Source organism: Microcaecilia unicolor, chromosome 5, assembly GCF_901765095.1.
Source record: "Microcaecilia unicolor chromosome 5, aMicUni1.1, whole genome shotgun sequence".
Classification (NCBI taxonomy): Eukaryota; Metazoa; Chordata; class Amphibia; order Gymnophiona; family Siphonopidae; genus Microcaecilia; species Microcaecilia unicolor.
In genome coordinates, this window is record NC_044035.1 from 73,121,141 (window position 1) to 73,141,951 (window position 20,811).

Here is a 20,811-nt window from a genome sequence, read left to right on the forward strand (position 1 = left end):
CCGCACCGCACTATTTGGAGAACCCACTGGTCGGAGGTTATGAGAGGCCACCTTTGGTGAAAGAATTTTAACCTCCCTCCGACCGGCAGGTCGTCCGGTACGGACACTTGTAGGGCGGCTATGTTCCCGTGGATCCAGTCAAAAGCCCGTCCCCGGCTTTTGCTGTGGAGGCGCAGGGGGCTGCTTAGGCGCACGCTGTTGACGGGAACGAGCGCGCTGGGGCTGTCCCTGTGCTTGACGAGGCCTTCGGGCCGGCTGGTTGTACCTACGCTTCGCAAAAGAATAGGGTGCAGCCTGCCGAGCCCGGGAAAAACGCCCGCCCGCGGGGGCGGGTGCTGAAGGCGCCCGGTGGGAGAGCTTGTCGAGAGCGGTTTCCCGCTGATGCAGTTGGTCAACCATCTGCTCGACCTTCTCGCCAAAAATATTATCCCCCCGGCAAGGGACGTCAGCCAGTCTCTGCTGGGTGCGGTTGTCCAGGTCAGAGGCACGCAGCCATGAGAGCCTGCGCATCACTATACCTTGGGCCGCAGCACGAGATGCCACGTCACAGGTGTCAAAAATCCCCCTGGACAGGAACTTTCTGCACGCCTTCAGCTGCCTGACCACCTCCTGATATGGCCTGGACTGCTCCGGCGGGAGCTTATCGACCAGGTCCGCCAGCTGTTGCACATTGGTCCGCATGTGGATGCTCATATAGAGCAGGTAAGATTGGATGCGGGTCACGAGCATGGAGGATTGGTAGGCCTTCCTCCCAAATGAGTCCAGAGTGCGAGACTCCCGCCCCGGGGGCGCCGAGGCGGTATCCCTCGAACTCCGTGCCCTCTTGAGAGCAGAATCCACGACCGCTGAGTCATGGGGCAACTGGGGCCGCATGAGCTCTGGGTCAGAGTGGATCCTGTACTGGGACTCTGCTTTCTTGGGAATGGTGGGGTTAGTTAGTGGTCGCACCCAGTTCCGAAGCAGCGTCTCCTTCAGGACATTGTGCAGCGGTACCGTGGAGGACTCTCTAGGTGGTGATGGATAGTCGAGGACCTCGAGCATCTCGGCCCTCGGCTCTTCCACAGAGACCACGGGAAAGGGAATGCTTATAGACATATCCCGCACAAAGGAGGCAAAGGAGAGACTCTCAGGAGGTGAGAGCTTCCTCTCCGGTGACGGCGTGGGGTCCGAGGGAAGGCCCGTAGACTCCTCTGAGGAGAAATATCTCGGGTCTTCCTCTTCCCCCCACGAGTCCTCATCCTCGGTATCGGACATTAGCTCATGTAGCTGAGTCCGGTACCGGGCCCGGCTCGACGTCGAGGCACCGAGGCCTCGGTGTCGTCGAGCGGTGGACTCCCGCGCCGGCGGGGACGGAGCTCCCTCCATCGACGTCGACGGGGACTCCACCTGCGTGGCGGTCGAGACCGGCACCGCAAGCGGCGGCGGTGTCGACAGCCCCGGCGCCGGGCTAGAGCTCGCCGGCGCCACAGTCATCGGCGCCGGGGGCGCAAGCACCCCCGACGCCGGCACAGCCTGGCGCATCAGCCCTTCCAGGATCCCCGGAAGGATGGCTCTGAGGCACTCGTCCAGGCCCGCTGCCGGGAAAGGCGGTGGGGCCGGTAAGGGTGTCGGTGCCAGAAGCTGCTGGGGGCCAGGAGACGGCACCGAGGTGCCGGAACCCCGACGCGTCGGTACCTCCACCACCGACGGAGATCTCTCCTCTCTGCGATGACGCTTCGGCGTCGACTCCCCTTCAGGGTGCACCGAGGGCTCCCGGTGACGGCGCTTCTTGTCTTTTTTCCGGTGCACGTCACCGGCGCCGGAGGGCATGGAGGAGGAGGAGGTCGATCCCCCTCGGTCTCGAGGTACCGGGTCCGACAGGGTTCGGTCCCGTGGCTCACGAGCTGAGGGAGTGACCGGGGCCGACAGCCCACGCGGCCTCTCAACCCCACTCTCACCGGCGGACCGGCGGGCCGACGGGACCTGTTCTCCTGGGGTCGCTGCCATCGGTGCCGATGTCTCGGGCATCGATACCGGTACCGAAGATCCGGCCTTCGATACCGATGCCGTCGAGGTCGACGTCGAGGGGCCGGCGCAAGTTCCAAAAAGACGGTCCCGCAGAACTTGCCTCGCAACCTGAGTCCGTTTCCGGAGACCGAGACACAGCGCGCACGACTTGAGATTGTGCTCCGGCCCGAGGCACTGGAGGCACCAAGCGTGGGTGTCGGTCTGCGAGATCGGCCGGCCGCAGCGACCACACTTTTTAAATCCACTCGGGACCTTCGAGGACATCGACGGAAAAATCGCGTCGGCGAAGTCAAAGTCGGCAATGGTGGCTAAAATCACACCACGAAAAAACTAGCCGACCGAGCGGCCACTAGGCCGCAACGAGGCGTCCCCGCTAGAAGCGAGGGAAAAGGGGAGCGCGTGCTCCACACGCGCAGTCTTTTTTTTTTTTTTTTTGTAAAAGAAAAGATAATAAAAGGAAATTAAATTAAATTAACGAAGCGCGATCCGCGTATACGCGATCGCAAGAATCCGGCGGCTGAAGTAGAGAGAGCGGCAAAGCACGACTCTCTCCAGGCGCGGAAAAAAAGGAACTGGCGGGAGCGGTCGCGCACGGGCGGGAAGGCGGCCGCGCATGCGCGGTGGGCGTGGCCTGCGTGCCGACCGTCCCGCGAAGCTTCTTCCGGTTGGTGGGGGCTGCCGCGGACGTCAACCCAGTCGTGAGAACAAGCAGCCTGCTTGTCCTCGGAGAAAAAAAAGTTACCTGGTTTTCAAAGATGCTATGAAGAACATCAGCTCTTGCTTCTTATTGCTGTTATTTGATATCATAGATTTTAAAATATTTATAGTATTCTTCAAAACTGCACAAGCCTAAAAGAAAAGTATTGTAATTAATAGATTGAATGTGATATAGCTACAGTAACAAATCCAAGGAAAATAAATCAAGGATTATGACTAGTATGATCCTATAATACACTCTTCTTTACTTGATAGAAACATTTCACATGAAGTGTGCAAGCTATGCAAGAAACGAAGACAGTGAAATAGTACCCTACTTGTGAGTTCAGGAGGTGGAAATAAATTCTTTATAGCTGGAAAACCACATGTCCGTAGGCACTGGGGCTTTTCAGTCCAGTCAAGATGAGCTCAGGCTGCCATGGGGGAAGACAAAGAGGTTTAACTGACAGGAGACAGTGGAAGCCTGCTTGTCCCATTTTCTGGCCTGAAGCCTGCCATATTGCATCTCCCCAAACAATAGCAAATGCTTATTAGAAATAAGGACTGCCTATGCGTGGCTTGGCAGGGACCAATAGTTTGCTTTGTTTCGAGTGTATCAAGATGGTGTCAGCTGTCAGCTTCAGCCTTGTCACATGAAGCTGTCTCCTGTCAATTAAACCTCCTTGGGGGAGGAGTAGGTGTAGCTGCATTTTCCCCAGATGAAAATAATGAACCTCAGTGCATGCTGCTAGGGATAAAGGGGGTGGGGGTGGGGTTAGTTAAGAGGCTGAAGCAGAGGCAAGAGCCCTGAAGAGACAGCGATGGGGAGAAGGATCCAGAGAAGAAAGATGGGGAGAAGCTCAAGTGCATGCTTAACAGACAGTCAGTGCAGAGGAACTGCCTGATGGGCAGATGATCGAAAGCCTCGTGCTGTTCCAAACAGCGCTCTAAAAATAGCGCTGGAACAGCGAAGGGCTTTACCGCCCCTATGATCAGAGATAATAGCATGCAAATTTAAGCAAGCTATTCACTCTGACCATAAGTGCGGGATGATTGTGCCTGAGCATGTGCTCGGGCACAATCCTCCCGTACTTGTTTGACAGGTATAGGCTGTCAAAAGCCCAGACCTGCCAAACACAGGGGCTAGAGGTCCATGGGACCACCAAACCCCCAAGTAAACCCACCCCGAGTTAAGCGACACGGGGGGGGGGGGGGGGGGGGGGCTGCTGCACTGGGGGGAATGGGGGGGCTTGCTAGTATGCAAATGCATGCTGGACAGGGCTCACCATTCATCCCCAATGGTCTGCAAACCCTAACACCAGCTCCGAGCTGGTGTAGGGTATGCTGCGGCCAGCGGGCCAATGTTTGGCATGCTAGTTGCTGATCATTGGGGAGGAATAGGTTTAGCATGCATTTACATGCTTCTTATGCTAGGAGCCTGTTTTGCATGCATTTGCATACTAATTCCATTCAGAGCCCACAAGCACATTGTTTCACACGCTTGGGTACTCTGATCATGGGGCGGTAGCAAACGCAGGAACTAGTATGGCACTAACAGCCTCTAGCGCCTGCATTTGCTTCTGATCATCGGTCCATGAATGAGCTGCAGGGTTCAGTTTGGAAGAGAGGGCAGGCACAGTCCTTCCCCCAATGAATAATTAAGTGTTGGGTTGGAGGAGGGCAAGTGTTTCCAAGCTAGCTCCAATAGAAGGGAAACCAAAGAGCTTCTCAGGTTTAAAAGGCCAGAAAACTAGTGGGAAGGAAGAAGTACCCCAAGAACTAGATGACAACAGGGGAAAGGAATGGCATTAAAGGGAAAGGATTGGCAGAGAAGAGCTATGCTTGGGTAAGAAGCCACCGAGGAAGAAAAGAGAGTAGGATCTATTTGCTGAGGCTTTGTGAACAGTTATATATCCTGATCTTCCCAGGTACTTTTTAGAAAGTAAACAAATGTTTAGTGTTATAATTGATCCATATTTCAGTCACCTGTTATTGTTTGCTGATTGCACATTTTATGTTTCACTGTTCAATTTAAGACAATAAACAATTTTCAGTTTGTTGACTCTGCTGTCTGGACTGATAAAGAATCCTGGTGGCTTGTGTGCTAGGTCTGTGAGTGCTTTCTGGGAACTGTGAGATCACTGGGAGTGTGGCCCCAGTAACCTAGAAATCATTGGGGATAATTTGAGAGTGGGAGACTTGCCCAGTGGCAGTTGTGACCCAGTCAGTGGGAGGAGGGTGCTAGTGTAGAGCACAAGTGGCAGGTGCAGGCGGACCTGAGCTGTACTGGGGATAGACCCTCTAAGTGGCCACTGGGTAACCCCAGGTGGGTGGCTAGGCGTTTCGTGACAGATACACATACAGAAGACCCTCTCCCAAATTAAGGCAGAAGGCATCCAAGCTAGTCTGCTGTGTGCTTGTATCCTGGAAAAGAACTGAGATATCTACTTTTTCTCTGAGGAGTGGTGAAAAAAATCTTATCAAGGAAGTATCCCATTCTCAAAATATCATTCGAGCTACATCCTTGTCCTGTGGTTATAGCACATAACTCGGGTTGCCTACAAGGGAGTTATCCTTCTCTGTAAGTGGCTCTTAGAGTCATTCCATGAGAAATAGCCCAGTTCCAGATTCTGACAGTTTCCCTGTTCCTCTTTGCTTGTTGATGTAATACGTTTCCACTTGATAGTCTGTTTGTATCAATACAATCAATTTTGACAACAAGTACTCAAACTGGAAGCCCAAGGTCCTCACCAAGGTCTACATTAGGCAACATGAAAAATAAATAAATGGAACTTGAAAATGACTGAAAAATTAAGATGCTAAACAGAAATAAATACCACATGACAATGACAGGACAAGAGAACACTTACAAAACACACAATACAGATCAAGACAAGTCATCTTGAAGTGAGTTCCAGTGATGTGCTTCTGACTGACTCCACAGAACAACAAAGACTGAGGTGCTCCTGAATAATAGCAGTAGGAAGGAAGCAATGCACATGCGTTATGAAGCGACTCAGGAGCTTCTAGTACAGGGGTGGGCAACCATGGTCCTCAAGTGCCACAACCCAGCTGGGTTTTCAAAATTTCCACAATGAACATGCATGAGATCTTTTTGTATACAACGGAAGCAGTACATGCAAATCAATCACACATATATTCATTGTGGAGATTGCGTTTAATGCTTTGTTAACTTGGGGTTAAGCTGAGGTGGGTAGGGGGCAGTTGGAGGGGAATGTTCTGTTATTGATTCTGATAAGTGCTATGTTGGATTTATGCTTTGTTTTTCAGCATTTTGACTCTCATAGATTTTCAAAAGGGAGGGGGGATGGGGTTAAACAGGTAAAGGTTTGTTGATGACTCACATTATGCTGTCTTTTGTGAGCTTATTGCTATTTGTAATTTTGGTATTCTCAATGGTTGGATAGGATCCTTTGAGCTGTCATCAATAAAAATGTTGAAACATATTAATTGTGGAGATCTTGAAAACCTTACTGGGTTGTGGCCCTGCAAGATTCCACGTTAGGAGTCACCGCCCAAGAAAGGGATTTAGGTGTTGTCGTTGATGATATGTTGAAACCTTCTGCTCAGTGAAACCTTCGGCCAAGAAAGCAAACAGAATGTTAGGTATTATTAGGAAAGGAATGAAAAACAAAAATGAGGATGTTATAATGCCTTTGTATCGCTCCATGGTGCGACCGCACCTCGAATACTGTGTTCAATTCTGGTCACCGCATCTCAAAAAAGATATAGTGGAATAAGAAAAGGTGCAGAGAAGGGCAACGAAAATGATAAAGGGGATGGGACAACTTCCCTATGAGGAAAGGCTAAAGCAGCTAGGGTTCTTCAGCTTGGAGAAAAGACAGCTGAGGGGAGATATGATAGAGGTCTATAAAATAATGAGTGGAGTGGAACGGGTAGACGTGAAGCATTTGTTTACTTTTTCCAAAAATACTAGGACTAGGGGACATGCAATGAAGCTACAAAGTAGTACATTTAAAATGAAGCAGAGAAACATTTTCTTCACTCAACATGTAATTAAACTCTGGAATTCATTGCCAGAGAATTTGGTAAAGGTGGTTAACTTTGCGGGGTTTAAAAAAGGTTTGGATGGCTTCCTAAAGGAAAAGACCATAGACCATTATTAAAATGGACTTGGGGAAAATCCACTGCTTATTTCTGGGATAAGCAGCATAAAACGTTTTGTACTTTTTGGGGGATCTTGCCAGGTATTTGTGACCTGTATTGGCCACTGTTGGAAACAGGATGCTGGCTTAATGGACCTTTGGTCTGTCCCAGTATGGCAATACTTATGTACTTATGTAACCATGGTTGCCTACCCCTGCTCTAGGACATACTAAGCTGAAGAAGCTTTCCTGCACGGGCTCCATCAATGTCATCATCCAGCTGAGAGGATTTGCATCCTGCTTCTCTTCAGAGAATCCAGTCTATATATAACAAATAAGTAAATTAAAACAGTACACTCACCAGTTTTTCTTTTCCATCTTTTTCTTCCCCTAAAACTGCCTGGATGAAGTTAAGAGTATTTTTGTAGCAAAACTCAGCATCTGCTTCTATTTGCTGTACCTCCTCTGAAAGAATCTTAGCTTGCCCATGGTTGTTTTCCTTGTTAGCAAGCACTGCTAACAAGTACAAACACTTTGACACTGTACACTTGTCATCCATTTCCTAACAAAAAAAAAAAAACAATTTAAATGCACCATATATTAAGGAAGGTATCCATCAATCTACTGTCCATAAATTCATACTGTCTACAATAGCAGAGAAGTGCTAGATTTGGAGCAAAGGAGAAACAGTTGTTTCTAATGGAAAAATTACCTACAGATATATGTGTGTAATTTTTCCAAAGATGATATCAAAGCAAAATTACCCATGTAGTTTAGCTTTGATTATTTATGCAAACTCCACAGTCAATACAACCAGTTTGATTATTGCTCCCATAGTGGTTAATTTAAAGGATTTATTTATTTGGCATTTGTTAGCCCAAGCTTTTGTCAAAAGACACCAGGGCAGGTGTATGCTAAAACATGAGACATAATTTTCCCATTATGAAAAACTCTGAAAATCTTCTGTTGCAACGTCCCCTCAGGTAAGTTCTTTTTCATAGTTTTCTTTTCTTCTTTTGGCATTTCAGCTACCTTGTCCAAAAGACATGAGACCTTTTTTTCTTCCAGTTTGTCTGATAACACATGTCCCTTGATGGTTTATGTCAACAACAAAAACAAAACCAACTAAAGTATTTAAATGGGTCCTGCTTGACTACTTGTAACTGAAAAATACTGGTCAATGATCACCATTCTAACGGTATGCACTCCTTAAACCTCAAACATATGTCCCAAACAAATATCCCCAAACTTATGGGACATTTTTAAACAACTGTTGTTTAAAAATGTCCCATAAGGCCATTAAAATTAGAAGACTGCATCTGTAAGGAATGGCCCATGATATCTGTTGAGGAAACTGGAATGATATTTGGTCATCTATTGAGATGTAGCTAAGGCACTTTTTGAGAATCTCTTTTATCAAGGAACAAAGGCTAGTGAAGACATGATACAGATCTTGTTTTAGGGAGGATCCTTCAATTGTGGAATCAGATACCACTGAAACTCAGAACTGACCTACTTAACATTCCAAGAAAAGCATATAACTTGGTTATTTAGACAGATGTCCTAAAGATTTAGGGCCCAATATTCAGCTGGCGGTGCTCTCAGCGTTTTGTTGACTGCCGCTGGTGTTATGCCCGGAAATTCAACGCTGGCCCATGTCCGGGATTCGGCTCTGGGTTTGGGGTGCCAGCTATCGCACAGCTGGTTAAGTGTGATATTCAGTTATGGGCCACTGCATAAAGATATGGCTGACTTTTATGCAGTCCTACTTATGTGGTTATCTTGGCTGGTTAAGTGCTGAATATCGGCAATTCACTGTCCAAGAGCTGATTGCGCCCCTGGAACGCTCCCAAAATAGCCAGTTTTCAGTTAGGGGCTAACCAAGCATTTTCAGCGGCACTAAGTGGTTAAGCGCTGTTGAAAATGACTTGTTAGCCCTCAGCAAAAGATGTAACCGGTAAGAAGCTGTTTCTGGCTGGTCAAATCGTTTTGAGTATTGACCCATTAGATTTTAATCTTACCTTTGGAATTAAGAAACTCTGTGGCTTTAGTTTATAGTGGCATCATTTTAAAACATTCTTCAGGAACCACAGAATAATTTATATTTTACTTTATATTGACAGTTATTGATTTTGTGATCACTTGATGATAATTGTTTTGTTGATAGGACTAAGGTTCCTCGTTATGTAAAAGATCAAGAAGGGCAGAGCTTTAAGTACCTATCACATGTTGTTTAATATTGTGTAGCTAGATTTCTATGAATTTTAAGTGGTTGACTAAGTAGAACCCTGTACTTTTTGTAGGAAAAAAGGTACTGGTATTCATATAGGGCCAACCTTAAGGGTGGGGTCACCATCTATAGGGCCAACCTTAAGGGTGGGGTCACCATCTATGGCTCCACCCCTACAGTAGCCACACCCATTTTACCACCCATTGAGCATATAAAAAAAGGCATCACTGAAAATAGTACACAAGTCCCTAGGTCCAAGAAAAGAACCCCTAAGAGTGACCATAAACTAATAAAATATGTAGACAAGAAAAATCAGCTAAAACCCCCCAAAACTAGACTCTGGCATGCAGGATAACACTAGAAAATCAAAAATATTTCCTCTTGCACTGCTATAAAGATAGCAGAAGTAAATTTCAAAAACTGACATATTCCATTCACTACATTACAAATTAACAATTACAAATAAAACAAAAAATTAACACAGCTACTTTATCGTAAATTAAAATCAAATTATTGTGTCTACCTTTGTTGTCTGGCCACGTACTTTTTTCCAATTGTGTTGGTCTCAGTGTCTCGTTTCTACTTTCCCTGTCTTCTCTTAACTCTATTGCCAGGGTTTCCTGTTTGTCATTTTTCTCTCCTCCTTTTCAGCTTGCTTCAATTTTATTTTCTGCCTTTCTCCACATTTAGTTCTTCAATTTCCCTCTTTTGACTGTGTCTACCTACAGCTTGCCCATCTTGCCTCCCCACTTCCATATAGCATTTTCCTCTCCTTTCACTGTGCCTACCTACAGCTTGCTCCTCTCTATTCCCCATGCTAAAACATGAGATAGACACATTTTTCCAATTATGAAAATCTCCTAAAAAATTTTTTTGCAATGCCCCCTTAGGTAAGGTCTAGTCATAGTTTTCTTTTCTTCTTTTGGTATTTGAGCTACCTTGTCCAAAAGACATGAGGCCTTTTTTTCTTCCAGTATTTTCCCCCTCTCTCCTCCCTACTTCCATCGTCTGCTCCTCTCTGTCCTCCCTAAATCCATGCAGTATTTGCCCCCTCTCTTTCCTCTGCACATCCATCCAGCATTTGCCCTCTCTTTTTCCTCCCCCACTCCCAACCAGCATTTCCCCCTCTCTTCTCCCCACTTCCATTCAGCCTTTGCCCTCCCTCCCTCCCATTGAGCATTTCTCACCCTTTCCTCTCTCTCCCTATTCAGCATTTCTCCCCTTTCCCCCCTCTCTCCCCATCCAGCATCTCTCCCCTTGCCCCTCTCTCCTCATCCAGCATCTCTCCCCTTGCCCCCTTTCTCCCCATCCAGTATCTCTCCTCTTGCCCCCTCTCTCCCCATCCAATTTATTTCCCCTTGCCCCCTCTCTCCTCATCCAGCATCTCTCGCCTTACCCCTCTCTCTCCATCCAGCATCTCCTCTTGCCCCGCTCTTTCTCCATCTAGCACCTCTCCCCTTGCCCCCTCTTTCCCCATCCAGTATCTCTCCCCTTCCCCTTCTCTCCCCATCCAGTATCTCTCTCCTTGCCCCCTCTCTCCCCATTCAGAATCTCCCCTTTGCCCCGTCTCCCTATTCAGCATTTCTCCTCTTGCTCCCTCTCTCCCCTATAGTTGGTAACTTCAGAGGGATCTCTCCTTGGTTTAAGGAGGACAATCATTAAAGCCTCTGCCATAGTCCCTTTTATTTTACCTTCCTGTATCACTTTCTGATATACCTCCAGAAGCCTAACTGATAGTATTCTATAATTTTCATGTGTCACTTGAAGACCTGCCCATGCCCACCCATGCTTTGCCCACATATACGTCTCCTCTCTTGCAGTTACATGCCATAACATTTAGGCGCAACCTTATGCAACAGTGCTCAATGCACATTCAAATGTAACTACCAAAATTGCTGGCGCCTCTCACATGACTAGTTGCCATTTTATAGAATTAACTCCATAATGCACATAGCAACACAGAAAAGCTTACTGTTTATGTTTACTGAAGACACAATTAGGCATATTTTCAAAGCACTTTGGGAGGCTAAGTTCCATAGGTTTCTATGGAACTTTGGGAGGCTAAGTGCTTTGAAAATGAGCCTGAGTATCATTTATTTTTTAAAGCAAATATAATCTGATTGCCATTTTTTCACATTTGCGCATGATAATTTGGAATTAACTTGAAATTTACCTGACATGCCTTGTGTGCTTCTGCAAGTAGTTGTCTGGCTGGCTGATAGAAACCAAGCTGAATCAAAACATCAGCTTTAGCAATCCACAAATACGGAAAAGACAGTGCACTGACACCTTTACCAGTTGCATCCAACTCCATAATCTAGAAAAGAAATAACACATCTCTAAACTGTTACTTTATTTCAGAAATACCTTTTAGCTCCCAAAATTACTTTACCACCAAATTAAGGGCCCTGTTTACTAAGCAGCGTTATAGGCGCGTTAACATTTTTAACGCGTGTTAACCATGTATGTGCCTATAATATCCCTATAGGAGCCTACATGGTTAGCGCGCGTGCTAAGTGTAAGCGTGATAAAAAAACACTAACGCACCTTAGTAAACAGGGCCCTAAGTCACACATCCTATATAATAATTTGCACCTCCAATGTTCCATGTCTGGCTGCCTGGGTTTGTAACATCTCCTGGCTGCCTGGGTTCGTAACATTTCCTGACGTCAGCCAGCCTGCAGCGTTCCATTTCCCCTCAGAGGGCGGAACAGTGAGAGGGAAGGGAACGCTGGAGGCGAGCTGATGTCAGGAGGGATGTTATGAACAGAACAGAAGCCAGCGCCAGCCAGCCAGCCAGAGAACGTTCAGGTACAAATCGAGGGGAGGAGAGAATCGCGGGACATCGAGGGGAGGGGAGGGCAGAGGAGAATTGATGGACATGGATGGGATGGGAGGACAGTAGAGAATCGCAGGACACGGATGGGAGGGCAGGATGGGATGGGAGGGCCCTTCCTAGGGCCCGTTTCATTGTTCAGGAAACGGGCATGGTTCCACTAGTACAATTATAAATGTATTAATTTTGTTACTGCCCCTTTTACTAAACTGTGCTAGCAATTCCTGGTGTGACTATGGCCTTTGTCGGCATGGTTTGGTAAAAGGGGCCCTTAATTTGTATTGATTATTGTCTTTTTGGTTTGGAACCCACCTAGTTTTAATTTCCCAAGTTTAATTACTTTGCTCATCTGCCTTATTATTAATCATAGTGATAATTCATTGCGACTTAGTACTTGATGAATACATAAAAACTGGAAAACTGTGATTACCTTTTCATTTGCATTAACAGATTTGTTAACAGGACTTGAAACATCTTGGGTCTGGTGAAAAAACTCATTTGATTCCGTCTTCTTTGCTTGTCTCATCTTTTCTTTCAGGAAGATTTCTTGCCTGGAACTGCAGGATAGTAAATTAAAAAATGCGTTCTGTTTCACTCAAGAAAGAACCTACACGATTAAAAGTACAAAAGTATTGCTATACTGGGACAGACCAAAGGTCTATCAAGTTCAGCATCCTGTTTCTAACAGTGGCCAATCCAGGTCACAAGTATCTGGCAAGATCCCCAAAAAGTTACATTTTATGCTGCTTATCCTAGAAATAAGCAGTGGATTTTACCCAAGTCCATTTTAACAATGGCCTATGGACTTTTCCTTTAGGAAGCCATCCAAACCTTTTTTAAACCCTGCAAACTGCTTTTATCGTTTATCGTTTATTTATTTACTATACCGTCACTTAATGAGTGGCAAATCAGAATGGTTTACAACTTAAAAATATACAAATAACATACAATGAAATTCCAACTTATAAAATTAAGAAATCCATTTTACCACATTCTCTAGAAATGAATTCCAGAGTTTAATATATTTTATTTTATTTACACGTTAAGAAAAATTTTCTCTGATTCGTTTAACATTTACTACTTTGTAGATTAATTGCGTGTCCCTTAGTCCTAATATTTTTGGAAAGAGTAAACAATCAATTGACGTCTACCCGTTCCACTCCACTCATTATTTTATAGACCTCTATTATATCTCCCCTCAGCCATCTTTTCTCCAAGCTGAAGAGAACTAGCTGCTTTAGCCTTTCCTCATGAAGTGCATGTACAATATATTTAGATAATTCTTTTGCTGGTCTAATAAGCAGGGTCATTCTCAAAAGAATGTCAATGAGTAAAACACCATTTTATGTACTGAAATAGACTTTTTTAAAATTACACATAATACCCCTGGATTCTATAAAAGTCGCCAAAAATTGCATATCCAAAATTTCGGCATATGCCCAATATGTGTGTTCAATCAGTTGAATAATGAGCCAATTACTGCCAATAATTTTTTAACACGCAATTATTGGCACTAATTGAAATCAATTAACATTTACACATGTAAATTTTGGCATGTGATCTGCCACTAAATTTTACGTGGTCCCGGAAAAGAAGCAGAAATAGGAGGGTCATGGGCGTTTCAGAGCAGAGCATGGATGTGGATTTGAGTAACGTGTGCAATTACAGAATAAGGAAGTTCCCCGCATGTAAATTTAGGCGGGGGCATTTGCACCACATTTTCATTGGTGCAAATAGATGCGCCTAAACTTATGCACGACCCTCCTATGGGTTGGGTTGGGCAAGGTTTTGCATTTATTCACATACTTTTGGAAATTTGACAGTACACAAGTAAATTAACACTGAAAATTCATATCTACTAAAAAGCAAATGTAATTTGTTCAGCATCCAGATGAGTCCATGCAGATAAAAGTATATTCACGTATACAGTTATAAATTAACTCCAAAATGTGTCACAACTCTCAAAGATTCCATTTTCCCAACTACAAAATTCCACTATCAAATCATACAAATACTTTGCATGAAATTAATAATGCTTCAGCATGACTTTTGAAGGCCTCATTTGTTTCTACAAAACTGTTGAATATACAATTTTACTTCTGTGTGTAAAAATGTAGGAAAACATTTAAGTACACATTAAACAATGAACGGTGACTATAGAAGCACTACTTATGCTATCTTACAACTCATTAGTTGAAAAAAAAATAAGCTAGCAAACTGTTAATAATGGGAAGGAAACTCCAAAATCTGCTATTAAGATAGACATGGGGAAAGCCACTACTAGGATCAGTAGCATGGAATCTTGCTACTCTTTGGGATTCTGTCAGGTGTGACCTGGATTGTCCACTCCTGGATGGACTATAGGTCTGACTCAGTATGGCTAGTCTTATATTCTTATGTAAAACTCAGATTGCCAGTTCTCATGTGTGGAAACTTGATAATGCATTTGCTAAATAGTGGGAGCATATTACTTTATTACTTACTGAGGGTAAACTAAATAGCATAAGCACACTAACCTAAGCATGTTTAGTTCTCTTTTCTTTTTTTTCAACTGCTGGCTTTCAATGGGTTTTCTGAGAAGGGCTCAAGCACCTGACCATTTGATTCTCTCTGTTATCTAGTAATCACTAAGCTTTTGTACCTGGGGCAATGGAGGGTTAAGTGACTTGCCCAAGGTCACAGGAGATGCAGTGGTAATCAAACCCAGGTTGCCAGGATCAAAGCCTGCTGCACTAACCATTAGGCCACTCCTCCACAATGGCTGCTTTACAGTACACAGACATGAGCTATCTATTCAAACCAAAACAGTTTCCACCACAAGTGTAACAGGTAGGGGGAGGTATGGGCCTGGGTCCAACTGTCTACAGTGCAGTGCTCCCACAACTACACTACTCCAGGGATCTGCATGCTGCTCTAATGGATCTGACTATAACATCTGAGGCTGTCACAGAGGCTGATAAGTACTATGTTTATTCACATTTGTGGGGGGTGGGAGTGGGGGGGGGGGGGGGGTCATCCCTGAATCTCTCCAGTGGTCATCTGGTCATTTAGGGCACCTTTTTGTGTCTTTTTCTTCAGAAAAACGTCTATGCCAAAACATTGAAGTTTTCACTCTAGATGTTTTGGTTTTGTTCCATTATTTTTATTTTTATTTTTTTGTTTCATTTGTACCCTGCGCTTTCCCACTCATGGCAGGCTCAATGCGGCTTACATATTGTATACAGGTACTTATTTGTACCTGGGGCAATGGAGGGTTAAGTGACTTGCCCAGAGTCACAAGGAGCTGCCTGTGCCTGAAGTGGGAATCGAACTCAGTTCCTCAGTTCCCCAGGACCAAAGTCCACCACCCTAACCACTAGGCCACTCCTCCACTTCAGGCAATAATTATTGCCATTATGGCTATAAAATGTCCAAATGTTAGGCACGTCCTAAGCCTGCCTTTGAAACACCCTAACGCGCCCCCTTGTGATTTGGACGCATTTCAGATTAAATGCATAGATAGAAATCTGCAAATCAGGTTTTGAAAATACCAATTTGGACATTTTGAGAAGAAATGTATTTATTTGTTACTTATATCCCACATTTTCCCACTCATGCAGGCACAATGTGGCTTACAGAGAATTAAATAAGAGTACAAACTTAAAAGCTTAGGCAAGCATAAAAGAAGCAAATAGGAGTGGAGAAACTAACAGCGTTAACTAGGCAGGGTAAGGGACAAGGGATGCATCAATCAACATGGTAAGTTGAGGGGTAAGTCTTAGCAAAGAAGAATGTCTTTAACAACTTCTTAAAAAGGGCATGGTCCACTTGAGCTTTAAGGTGACGAGGTAACGTGTTCCAGTGTTTGGGACTCCAATAACGGAAGGACGAGGCGAAGATTTTCTTGTACTTGACACCCTTACAATTCGGAAAATGGAGGTGGAGATAGGACCGAGCAGCAGGGTTGGCATTTCTAGGCGGAAGGTCGATCAAGGGGAGCATGTAATCCGGGGCAGCCCCATAGATGATTTTATGTGTTAGGGAGCAGATCTTAAAAGCAATGCGCTCCTGTACAGGCAGCCAATGAAGTTTAAAGCGCAGGGGTTCGGCGTGTGCAAAACGCCTTTCTCTAAGGATGAGCCTCGCCGCAGTGTTCTGAGCCGTTTGGAACGTTTTCAATAATGAGGCCTGGCAACCCACATAAATACCACTACAGTAATCCAGATGAGATAGGACAAGCCAGTGGACAAGGGTGCGAAACAAGTCTGGGAAGGAGGTATCTGGTGTGCCGAAGCCTCCACATGGCCTGGAACATTTTTTTGGAGACCAAGTGTACATGATCAACCAGCTTGAGATGTGAGTCCAGATGCACTCCTAAAAGTCGCAGGCTGTTGGCAATCGGGAGGGCAGAGCCCAGAACTGGAAGCATTGTGTCAGATACATCAGCGTGCGTGGACGAGAGGATGAGACAATGAGTTTTTTTCCCTGTTTAGCCTGAAGCGGAACACCCTGGCCCAATGTTCTAAAGTGGAGAAACAGGCATCTATGAGGTTGGCAACTTCTGATACTGTGGAGTGAAAAGGGATGTAGACTGTAATATTGTCCGCATAGATGAAAGGGTTGAGGTCCAGGTTTGCAAGTGCTGTGGCTAAAGGCATCATCATAATATTAAATAGGGTAGGTGAAAGGGGAGAGCCCTGAGGGACCCCACAGGAAGCATTCCACGGTTCAGAAGTGCAGGAGTTCACCATGACCTGGTAGGACCTTGAAGTCAAGAAACCCTTGAACCAATGCAAAACTGGCCCTCCTATACCAAAAGAGTCCAGTAGGTGGAGCAGGAGTTCATGATCCACCATGTCGAAAGCACTAGACATGTCAAATTGCAGCAGAAGAATCTTCCGTCCAACAGATAGTTCTCGTCGAAAGTTAGATAAGAGGGTGACCAGGACAGTCTCCGTGCTGTAATGAACTCGAAAACCTGATTGCGAATGGTGGAGGATATCAAAATTAGTCAAAAATTCGTTGAGCTGAACATTGACCAGACTCTCCATCAGCTTGATAACTAGAGGTATCGAAGCCACTGGGCGATAGTTAGAGATGACATCTGGCTTGATCTTTAAATTCTTTGGGATTGGAGTGAGAAGGATGTTTCCATGACCTGGCGGGAAAAATCCTGCGCTTAACATATAGTTGAGGTAACAAGTCAGATCTTCGATGTAACATTTTGGTGCGACTTTTAGGAGATGGGTCGGACAAACATCTAATCTGCAGCTTTTATTTGTGAATTTACGTAAAGCAGCAGCCACCTTGTCGGGCAACAGGCGATTGAATTTGATCCAAAAGCGGTCAGCAGGGCAAGCACCCGAAGGCACGGCCAAGGATGCCAGGAAGTCGTCCACATCAGAGAGGCAGCTGACGGTTGAAGACCGCAGGGTAAGAATTTTCTCCTTGAAGTAAGATCCAAGTTGTGTAGCTGAAGGAGGATCAACACTGGAGCGTTCTAGCTTGCGAGTATCTAGAAAGGTGTTTAGCAGCTGATATATCTGTCGGATGTCCCGGCCAACCGCCTGCATCTTAGATGAAAAGTAGGTGCGCTTTGCGAATCGGATGGCGTATTTATACTTGCGGTGACTACTTTTCCAGGCCTCCCGAGCCAGATCAGATTTGCATTTACGCCAAGTTCTTTCCATATGTCGTACCTCACATTTCAAAGCTCTCATCCATCCAAGTGGTGCTTTAAGACACTTTTTAGATGTTTTTCTCTTTCGAAAATGAGTCCCTATGTAACTTTGTAAGTGTAAGTGCTTTGAAAATATTCCTCTTTGTGTCCTACCACCAACACCATCTAATTCTGGCCCAGGTAAAAGTGTGTCACATAAAAAAACAACAACTTTTAATTATTGCCTCCCCAGTGTTCTTAATGGGGCAGCGGAGTAGCCTAATTGTCAGAGCAGCAGCTGAGAACTGGATGGACCATGTTCAAATCCCACAGCAGCTCCTTGTGGACTTGGGCAAGCCAACTAACCCTCTAGTGCCCTAGTTTGGCCAGGTTTCACTCCAATTAAGGCCTACCATTGAAACCATCTAGCTTGTGGTGGCCCCATAAGGCATTCACAGCTTGCTGCTTGTAGGCAGTTGGGACTAGAGAGAATGTTCTTCACACTTCTGGAGAAAAGTTATCAATGTGGACCACCATTAAGACACATTATTTTACTGTTAACCCCAGTTATTTGTAACTAGGTGTCATTGCATTAAAAGGGACCTGTGCTAAAATAGCACAAATTAGTACATAAGTACATAAGTAGTGCCACACTGGGAAAGACCAAAGGTCCATCTAGCCCAGCATCCTGTCACCGACAGTGGCCAATCCAGGTCAAGGGCACCTGGCACGCTCCCCAAACGTAAAAACATTCCAGACAAGTTATACCTAAAAATGCGGAATTTTTCCAAGTCCATTTAATAGCGGTCTATGGACTTGTCCTTTAGGAATCTATCTAACCCCTTTTTAAACTCCGTCAAGCTAACCGCCCGTACCACGTTCTCCGGCAACGAATTCCAGAGTCTAATTACACGTTGGGTGAAGAAAAATTTTCTCCGATTCGTTTTAAATTTACCACACTGTAGCTTCAACTCATGCCCTCTAGTCCTAGTATTTTTGGATAGCGTGAACAGTCGCTTCACATCCACCCGATCCATTCCACTCATTATTTTATACAATTCTATCATATCTCCCCTCAGCCGTCTCTTCTCCAAGCTAAAAAGCCCTAGTAAAATAACATATCTTAATGGTGGTGCAAGCTGATAACTACGCCCTTAAGTCCTGTTAGCAAACTTATGAATAAAAATCAGTTTAATTCACAGTAAGGAAAGATTTAGGGGCCCTGTTAGCGTTTTTAGCGCGTGCTAAAAATGAGCAAAAACGCTAGTGCACCTTAGTAAACAGGGCCCTTAGTTTGTTTCCTTTTGTGATCTGATTTTCTGTAACCGGCTTTGACTTCAATTTGGATTAAGCAAGATATAAGAGCTGGAAATGAAATGAAATAAGGTTACTAGAATCTCATACAACTTTTTCTTCATATTAATTGCTATGAAAAGCCCTCACAACACTGCATATAGAATATTATAATGAAGATAGTTACCTTGCTTGTTCTTCTTCATAAATAAACACTGTTCCAGCCATTTTCTCATGGTATGATGCTGAATTATTCAATTTTAGATCTGCACATATTTGAGCAAGTCTGTAAAAACAAAAGCAAATTATTTCAACTGACAATTTTTTTGTTGCCTATAAATGTAACCAAGAAAGTTAATTTACAAATACCACCATGGACTAGATGTACTCAACAGTTTTCCAATAAATAGACAGGAGCCTACCCATTAACATGGCCTGTGGGGGATGTGAATGGATGTCAGACCATGTGCAGAGACTCACTTTGGGGTCTCCAGCGCACTGCCGTCCTTGATAATATCCATGACCCACTGATCTGAAGTCATGCAGGCCCACCTCCAGTAAAACAGTTGCAACCTGTCACCAATGGGCACCACTGGAGGGTGGGCCCCTGCACCTTCATTGGGAAGCCCTGGTGCCTCCGGCACCTCCCTACCTATTGCCCTGAACCTGCACTATGTAGCAACCACAAATGGCTACCTATAAAGCCAAGGCTGATACCTCAAAGAATTCCTTCAAAACAGCCTCCATTCTACAATCCTGAGGATCCTTAAGTGCCACCCCACCCTCTACATGAATAACTGTCTTCTTGGTGACTGCCATCACCAGAGTGTTCACTTTAGGGACCTAGAAAGACTCCAGGTCCGTCACAGAGAGCTGATAAAGTCGAGCCATCGCCCGAGCAATGCGAAAGGGTGCATCCGCTATCTGCCACTCACCCTTCACCAACTCCCACAAATCCTCATGATATGGAAAGGTCTGAGGTGGCCAGTGAACTCCCTTTTACAGCGAGTTGACTTTCCAAGCCACCGGAGTGGGTCTTCTGACAATTTGAGAGCCCGCAGAACCTCCACTAACAAGGTTGGCAACTCCCTGCCACCTAAAAATCCCAATGGAAGGATCCTCCCCCATAGGCACCTGAGAAGGCTCCCCCAGGCTCTCTGCATCCCAGGGATCCCATGATAAGCATCCTCTGACAATGGGAGCATCAACACAAGGGAAAGCACCTCCTCAAAGGCCTCCCAAGCAGCAAACCGGGCCTTCTTGGCCCCAAGGGGCACCCCAGGAGCCCCAAGTGACACTTCTAGGGTCCTGGTCACCAGGAGATCCCCCAAAGCATCCACAGGGTGCCCCCACCAGGCAATAAGCATGATGAAGTAAGAGGACAAATTTGGGGGGAAAATAAGAGGAGACCACAGAGGCATCATGCCTGGTAAGAACCGGCGGTCCCTCTCCCGAGTCCAGCCCCTTAGCACTCGGACTCAACATGGCGGACGTTCCCGCCAAAATGGCATCTGGAGCGCTACACACCAGGAAAGCAATCTCATCAAGAGTAGCCTCTTTTCTCTGCCAGGGGGCCTTTCCAGCATGCCCCACCACCAGGACACCCAATTTTGAGTCAGTGCACATCTCCGTCTCCTCGCACATGAGGCAAAGACCGACCACCCACCGAGTGGAACAGGCCGCACACCTATGTGCCTTCTCTGACTCCAGCCACAAGCTTCCCACCGCAAGAGACACTCCTCCGCCTGAAAGCCTGCTACAACCAGCCCCTGTCCTGAAAGCCTGCTACAACCAGCCCCTGTCCTGTCCTTGTTTTTTTTTTTTTTTTTTTAAAGTACCGACGGTGCTCTGTTCCAACTACGGGCCCACCTCAAGGAACTTCTCCCAGGCAACTGGGGGAGAAGGCTGAGGCATACCACTCACCAACGGAGGGTAGGTGGGGGAGAAAAGGTGGGGGGAGGGTCCCGGAGACCGGAGTATACAT

General features: G+C 45.6%; 1 protein-coding gene across 1 annotated transcript in view; it reads right to left on the reverse strand.

The window, feature by feature from the left end:
• CFAP46 (cilia and flagella associated protein 46) overlaps positions 1 to 20,811 on the reverse strand; it is a 418,285-nt gene that overhangs the window by 158,700 nt on the left and 238,774 nt on the right. The window contains exons 34-38 of the mRNA XM_030202994.1: positions 19,015 to 19,113; positions 12,327 to 12,453; positions 11,234 to 11,377; positions 7,192 to 7,392; positions 2,750 to 2,856 (exon numbers count right to left, since the gene is read on the reverse strand). Coding sequence (XP_030058854.1) covers positions 2,750 to 2,856; positions 7,192 to 7,392; positions 11,234 to 11,377; positions 12,327 to 12,453; positions 19,015 to 19,113 — 678 coding nt within the window. The remainder of the gene's footprint in view (positions 1 to 2,749; positions 2,857 to 7,191; positions 7,393 to 11,233; positions 11,378 to 12,326; positions 12,454 to 19,014; positions 19,114 to 20,811) is intronic.